At 38.8% G+C, this 7,974-nt stretch overlaps 2 protein-coding genes across 2 annotated transcripts in view; one reads left to right on the top strand and one right to left on the bottom strand.

Annotated features, from left to right (window-relative positions):
- The window catches only part of ppid (peptidylprolyl isomerase D), a 6,864-nt gene extending 5,694 nt beyond the window's left edge, over window positions 1-1,170 (top strand). Inside the window, exon 9 of the mRNA XM_005726594.2 lies at window positions 748-1,170. Within this exon, the coding sequence (XP_005726651.1) occupies window positions 748-836 (89 nt within the window). The 3' untranslated portion in view covers window positions 837-1,170. The remainder of the gene's footprint in view (window positions 1-747) is intronic.
- Window positions 1,171-1,222: 52 nt separating this feature from the next.
- The window catches only part of etfdh (electron transfer flavoprotein dehydrogenase), a 17,044-nt gene continuing 10,292 nt past the window's right edge, over window positions 1,223-7,974 (bottom strand). Inside the window, exons 9-12 of the mRNA XM_005726501.1 lie at window positions 7,543-7,711; window positions 6,638-6,820; window positions 5,538-5,759; window positions 1,223-1,745 (exon numbers count right to left, since the gene is read on the bottom strand). Of these exons, the coding sequence (XP_005726558.1) occupies window positions 1,582-1,745; window positions 5,538-5,759; window positions 6,638-6,820; window positions 7,543-7,711 (738 nt within the window). The 3' untranslated portion in view covers window positions 1,223-1,581. The remainder of the gene's footprint in view (window positions 1,746-5,537; window positions 5,760-6,637; window positions 6,821-7,542; window positions 7,712-7,974) is intronic.

Below are 7,974 nucleotides of genomic sequence, written 5' to 3'. Positions count from 1 at the left end.
ATAGATAGATAGATAGATAGATAGATAGATAGATATATATATATACACATACATACATACATATATACATACATACATAGGGTGAATGTGCAGTAGTAGCAGCAGGAACGTTTCTCCCACTGAAAACGCTACGTCCGGATGAACAGAATCGAACTTTTGGGACACTAAGTTTATGTTTTATTTTTCAATATGTGTTCGTGTTATTCAAACTTAGCAAAGAGGTCATAGTCCTGCTGGAGAAAGACAGTAGTTTTTCCCCAAAAGATTTCTGTTCCTCTTAATTTGACTTTTTGCAGAAAATGAAAAAGTATGTTCCCCTGAAAGGTCAGCTACAACACACCAATGAATCAGTTTCTTTAATGGTTGGATTTTGCATAGCTAGTAGGAAAATAGGATGCTGTAAGAGGGAGGAGGGAGTGTTCAAGGAACCACATCCTCACTATGTACGTTTAAGTGTGCTGGGTGCATCAGGCTCACTGCAAAACTGCAGCTTTTTGACAGTGTTTCATAGCCCTTTTGATATGTTAAGCTTCAGTTCATTGGCTGCAGGCTAGAAGATAAGAGCTATCAGTGTGCTTCATGCTCTCTCTGTGCCTTTAGGAGCAGGCTGTCTTTTTAAACTCACTAGCTGGGCAAAACGTGGATGTATGGGAACTAAAACTTGCTCTGAAAACTGGATATTTGAGGGGAAATGTTAATAGAAACTAGAACCGATCTATAAAATTTCAAATCTCTTCTTTTTCACAGCAATCACCAATGAATTGAAGAAAGTCCATCTTAAAATCCAGGAGGAGAAAGAGAGAGAGAAGAAAATCTATGCCAAAATGTTTGCCTAAACTATCTGACCTCATGATGCAATTGGCTGTCATTATTTACAGTGGAAGCTGTACCCACAGATAAGCAGTGTATCCAGGTGAAAATGTTCAGTATTTTCATTTCATGGGTCCTCTCATGTTTTTACACCATGCACATTTCTTAATGTCTGTAAGCTTGGACCTGCCTTTACTGTAATGAATATCGTGAACATCGGTCTGATTGCACGGTGCTGGAAAACCAACTCATGTTGGTGGTTTGAAGATTAGCAAAGCAATTTTGTGTGTGTGTTATTCCATGGTAGGAATTTTAAGAGTGCTCTTGGCTACAAGCAGGATATCCATTTGTGTTTATTTATGTTGTTTTTTGTGTTTATTTTTTAAACTGAGGTCAATAAAACAAAAGGGACAACCGTCAAGTTTCTTTATTAGTACTGGGACATTATCATAATATATACAATACTGTATATACCACCAGTAGTGCTGATATGAACCTGAGGTGATCATATATACACTATTACAATTGGTCAAGTACTTCTTAAAAACAAAACACTTTAAAATGCCTCCATAGCAGCAAAAACTGCAAATTCTGACTTCAGTTTTACACGGCCTTGCAAAACAATTTCTCCAACACCAAGTTTTTAAACATCCTTTGTCCTTTTTTGTACCCTCAAATAACTACATAGTTACTTCAGCTCTATATACCCAGGCACATTTTCCATATTCAAGTAATCTTTCAACACAAAAAGCAGAAAAACACCCAAGATGGTCACATTCCATTGTAGGCTGGTCCGCCACCACCCTCGGGCACAACCCAGTTGATGTTCTGGCTCGGGTCCTTGATGTCACAGGTCTTACAGTGGACACAGTTCTGAGCATTAATCTGCAACCTCATCCCATCACCTGTGTCCAGGGGAACATACTCGTACACACCTGAGTGTTTGTGGGTGAGAGAGTAAACGAGTTAGAAAACAGACCCAGAAGAAAAGCTGCTTGAATGACGTAATGACATGATTATCTATGTGAGATACTTTTTATATCAAATCCTTACATGGATACTGAGGAGTTCTTCCTTTTATAGTTTCTGTTATGGTTGCTGCACTGATAGTGTTCTGTCTAGGTGCTTGCTTTTACCCCTCTGACAGCATGTTTGGGATCACTGTCATTCTGAATAAAGAAGCCGTTGTTACATTCTTTCCAGATGGAGGATCAAAATCTGACAGTACATGTCTGCATTCATAATTTCATCAGTTTTGAAAGGATCCCCAAATGTGACAGATGGCTCTAGACACTGTTGTACTCTCTCCTGACCTCCTGTTTGTGTAATCCGGCATCTTTCAGCCTTTTCTTCTACTAAGGCTTCAGCAAACAGTCCATGGATAAACTGAAGGACCAGATGTGTCTTTCAGGTCTGCATATTATTTCCTATTTCTTAACACTAGAACAGACTAGAACAGACCCCCTTGCATTTTAAAAATCTTGTGAAAGTTGAAATAAAACACCAACACTTATATTTTATGACTTTTCCTAAAATATGTCCATTCAGTGAATGTGATGAGGTCAATTATAAACTATTTATGGGCAATGAATAGTTCAGTATGTTTTTACAGTGAGACTGTTTTTATGCCTTTTTTATTTTAGCCTAAGTAAGACCAGCCATTATCCATTATGCTAGGTATTGTAGCAGCTGGATAGCGTAGTGATAAGACTACATGCCTTGGGTTTGGGAGTGGGAGTTTGATTCCCACCTGGGGGTGTCTGTATCCAGTAGTCCTAGATCCCCCACCCCAGACATGAGTGAGATAAATATGAGGATCGAGAGTGCTACGGCAAGGGGGAGCCAGGCCGACAGGTCAAAGGGGGAGATCTCGTCACCCCAAATGCGATAGAAGAAAGGATTGTTGAGTGTGGGATCTACACTACGGCGGCAGCCTACAGCATACATCATTTGGACTGTGGAAGTGTAGTTGGATGATAGCAAAGAGCGCACTATTTGGCATTTAAGTTCATCCCTTGAGTTTGCACGAATGACTCACGGGTCAGTTTAAAGTTGCTTTCTGAAAATAGTCAAGTCATTATGTCTGCTTCAGGTCTTTCTTTTAATGGTTGCCCCACCTGCAGGCAAAATGTCTTAATGTTGTGGGTTTTTATTTTCATAAGTTTTCATAAATTATAGATCTTTTTAATGTAGGAAGAACCATTAGCTAAAATTGGTCGTTTTTTTCCCACTCATTAAAAGAATGTTTTGTTTCTACCACAAAGGTTAACAAGATGAAATAATGAGAGTAAAAGTTGATAGTTTAATCAGCTTTTCATCTAATTTTCCCCATCTCCTAGTTACATTACTGCTCCCTGCTTTAATTTTAATAGCACATAGACCTAACTATTACCAAACCCTATAAAGCCCAGTGATAGACTCCAGCCCCACTTCTACTCTGAAGATGTGGAAGATGATGGATGGGTGGATGATAAAGACCAAAGGTGCACATAGTGATGGTAAAGTTGTAGATTTTTTTAAAAACCATATTCCTAATGCGTGCTTGCAAAATTAGTTAGACTAATCATGGTTAATGAGTGTTTGTGCCCAGATGAATGTAGGTTGCGGTAAATATAATAATTTAAGCCTCCAAACAACAGCCTGAAACTGGTAATGATGAGTGCAGGGCAAAACCTAACAGTGCTTCTGTAACTACATTTTAAATTTTAAACATGTAGCAGGTTCTAGATTTTGTGGCCTTATTATATGGAACAGTGTAAGGCTGACTGATTATACTCCAAACATAGTTGTGATTAAAAAATACAAAAAAACAAAACAACCTCAAGGATAGTTTATAGGCTGTAAGGTTGGAGGCAAGTAATAGATTTAAGCTGTGTTAGTTCTCTGCTGCTTTTCGCCAGCCAACCCTGGTATTCCCATAACTATTAAAAAAAGCATTTGGACCTTGCTGACCTAAAGCTGCACTGTGTACAGGGGTATTAATGTAACTGCTGGCCTTTCTCCCATGCTCTTTAGGGCTTGCGTCTGTGGGTCTCAACTTGTGCTGCATTTTGCTTCTCGTAGACCTCACATCATTAAGTTTCAGTTTCCAGAGAATTCAAATGGAGCCACAGTCTGAGAGACAGAATAATGAGTTTAGCTTAACTTAAATAGAGATAAACACAAAGAACCTGAGCCTGTCTACCTGGCTTAAACAAACTCACTCATACCCTAAACCTACTGATAATAATGTCATTACATTTGTTGTGAGATTTGGCTTTAAATGGAGGCTGAAGCTTTTAAAAACAAGAAAATGTTACTCATTACCACAGAGACACCCAGGAATGCTGGCCTCAACTCGCTCTCTTTTTTTTTTTTTAAATACTTAGCTTGCTTGCAACAAGCCTGGTGTGCATGCAAAACCTACGATACCTATAGAAATTTACAGTCTGTCAGTTTTTGCAAATGACCTTAAAATATTTTTGGGGAAGAAAAAGAAAACCAGGATACAAGATTTTTGACAGCCTCCTTTTTCCACATGTAGCACGCAGAAGGGATTGGTAAACTTGGGTGGGGTTTTTTTGTTCTTTGTTTTCAAATCCTATGGTTAAGGTGTGGAAGTTTCCTGGAAAGAAATTGGAAGAAGCAGCAAACAAGAGGACATAATATTAGCTGCTACTTTTGCACATCACCGCAATGTGATACCACACAGGCATTCACCTAATATCTGAGCTTACTGCACCCAACATTTGTGCCATTAAAGCCTGCATATGTCAAAATAGCTTAAGTTCTCAATAAGACATTAACCCATCAGAACATCTTCAATGAGCCTTGGAATTGAATGTACAACTCTCATGAACTATATTGCAGTGATGTACAACCAGACTTTGCTTCATTTGCTGTTTTAATCATTGTGGGTAGTGCTTCATAATTCACCGGTCCAAAATCTCCTAAAAGGTATTCAACTGTGTTCAAGATCTATTGAGTAGGATGCTCACAGGAATAGTTACATAATTTTCAGACTAGTAAAACCAGGATAGAGATGTTTTACTTTAAGACAAAGGTGATAAATTCAGAACAATGTTTTATTGATTAGGAGAGACTCTTCCTTGGAGGGTAAAAGAGGGGCCGGAATCCCTTATTTAGAGGTCTCCATTGTTAATAATTCAAAGGAAGAGGTTATAAGTGGGGCTGAAGCTTATGCTTGCTTAAGTCAAGTGAAAGGCATGGCTAAAACAGAGAGACATTCACATCATCTTTGAATTAATGTAACAGGAGCGAAACCAACAAAAACTTACAGGAGAACATAAAAACTCTCAAAAGCCCCCAACCAAACTGGACGTTTCAATCTAGTGAGGTAACAATGCTAACTAGTACATGTGTGCTCCATGTTTGGTGAAACAACTACACATAACTGGTTTAAGAGAACACTAAATGAGAGCAATTCTGATAAAGCATTGACCATTTAACACATAAAAGAACTAAATCATTGCTGGTTCCAGTTTTCCAGTACAAGTGTTTGCTTTGCTTTTCTGAACAGACTGAATGTCAAGGTGACTATTATGTTTAAACTACAATGATTAGATTATGTAACTCTGTCCTCTAAGCACATTGCTTCTGTGTTACTAATGTTAACATGCCCTGTTTAATTTGATGTGGATATGTATGCAAGAACTCAGTTTTCACCTTCTTACTTTACTATGTGGAAAACATGTTGCAATTCTCTTTAGGGACTGTAGTGGCGTTACCTGCGGGGCAGAAACGTTGCTCGGGTCCATCGTAAATACCCAAGTTCCTGGCGACCGGGATGCTGTCATCTTTTAAGGTAAGATGTGGGGGCTGGTCCCCCTCATGGTTGGTCCCACTCAACGCCACAGAGGAGAGCAGGTCAAAGCTTATCTTGCCATCAGGCTTGGGGTACTCAATCGGTGTACATTCCTTAGCTGGTTTCAGCTGGTTTGCATCAGTACCTGAGAAAGATTTTGCAGAGTTGGTCACAAAATGCTGATTTATCCGCTAGGATAAGATAACCTCAGACCTCAGGTAAAGACAAACCACTGGTATTTTGTGGTTTCTGCCGTTCTGCAGCAACAAACTTGAACACAGTGGAAAACCTACAGTAGTCCACTTTGCAATCTTTGCACATTAAGTCAAGGTCACTGGCAATACAGACTTTTTACAGCCTGGCAAAGAGTTAAAGTAGAGCTGCAGCCACCGATTATTTTAGTGATTGAGTAATCTATCAATTAATCACATAATTGGATAAGAAATACTTTTGTCTTATCAATGAGCAATAATAAATACTCAAAAGAGAAAAAGCACAGGTCTTTCTAAATGAACTGCTCATTGGTTTTCTATTTTAGTAATTGTAATGTTTTAAAATTTTAAAACATTGCACTGCCTCTCACCCTATGGTAGCTCCAGCTCCCCTGTGGAAAAGAATGGATGGATGGAAAAAATATATATAAATACTCTCAAGTACTCTCTGATGAGGTAGATTTGTTGTGTGTTCAGGTTCATGTGTTTTTGTGCTTGTGTGTAAGTGTGAAGAAGACAAGCGAAGAGTGTTTGTCTTTACGCCTTTAAAGGAGAATGTAGTGGCTAAAATGAAGAAAAGCGAGCATATCTGAAGTTTGCCCCATGCTTTGATGCAAAGTTTCTGTGCTGTTGAAAAGAGATCTTATAATTGTTTAGAACGCTCGCGTTTTCATGGTGACAATGATGCGCTACAGAGCCACGTGTTAATCGAAGCATCTAAGCAAAAAAATGTGTCAAGAATTTTTTATTATCAAATTACTCGATGAATTGCTGCAGCCCTAAAATAAAGAATCTGTTCTGCAATACTCACCACAGTGTTTTAAGGTCCAAGGCTCTTTTCCTCTAAAGATCCAATAGAAAATGCCAGTGTAGATCATACCACCGTAGAGGCCAAAGTAATTGTGGAATGATGGCCTAATATTTCTTACTGCGTACAGCTCCTTCCACACCCAAGAATTCTTTAGGTTCTCAGCATACTCAGGTACATGAAGCCCTAATGAGGAGAAATAATAAAATAGAAATGATAGGTAACAATAACAAATTTAAGGACTTTAGGCTGAATGAACATGAATGAAAGTGGAAAAAACAATGTTACACCAAACCCTTGCATGTAAATCTGAAACCATCTCAAATGGGCACTACCATAAGTTGTAAAAAAGCAATTTGGTTAACTAACCATTTTAAAAAAATGTTTCTTCCCAGAGTACAAGATTTGAAACATAACCTTTATTAACTGAGTAAGCACTGTACTCACGAGATCCATTTTGTTGCCTATGCAAAGGTTTTGTTTAGGCAAGTGTATATTATTTCCCTTTTGGTTACGTTGAACCTGTGATAAATCGTTGTCAATGAATTCTGTCCTTTCAGAAAGTGAGTTATGACCCTTGAAACTGCTTACACTTGACATTTTTATTGATACTGCAGTTCCCTGATTGATGCACCTTGAGTTTGAGCACAAAGATGATGCCCCCTTAGGAAAGAAGTTTTCTCATTGTGTATTGAAAACTCATAAGCCTTTATTGCCTGACCTTTTCAACCTTTCAGAATTGCTACCTGCCATTCGATCTTGTGCAACCCAGGTTTGTAGGGTCTCCCCTATGTTGTTTCAGAATTTGATTTAGAGAGGTAGAATCCTCAACATCCCATGACTGAGTAAATGTAATACATACAGGTGCTGTAGCTACCATGACCATTGCTAGGTCTTAAACTCTGTACCTGCTGTCTCCGAGTCCAGAGTCTCTGCTGTGAATTTGGGGAAAATGGCTTCAGCAGCCAGCATGCCACTCTTCATTGCTGTGTGGGTGCCTTTGATCTTTGGCACATTCATGAAACCGGGGCTGCAGCCGATCAGCAGTCCTCCAGGGAAAGTCAACTTTGGGATGGACTGAAAAGAAACAGGAAGTAGTTCATGTTTAACTTTCTTCTGTTCTACTTTTAAGTAAACTTTTAATTGGATTTTTTGAATGTGGCCATTTAATCAGATGTAACCTGGGAAAATGTGTCACTATGTCTCAACACATTTCTGGCCCATGACAAAGTAAGACTTAATTAATATTCAGGCATCTATTTATGTAAAACCCCCTCAGGGATGAGCAAAGGCCCCAGCTTTCCTGTCTATGTGAATGAGGAGTGGCTGAGCATTCATAT

This window comes from Pundamilia nyererei, unplaced genomic scaffold, assembly GCF_000239375.1.
Source record: "Pundamilia nyererei isolate P.nyererei 1_Seehausen unplaced genomic scaffold, PunNye1.0 scaffold00020, whole genome shotgun sequence".
NCBI classification, from domain to species: domain Eukaryota; kingdom Metazoa; phylum Chordata; class Actinopteri; order Cichliformes; family Cichlidae; genus Pundamilia; species Pundamilia nyererei.
Note: the sequence above shows the minus strand (reverse complement) of the source record. Positions and strands in the feature narration are given on the sequence as shown.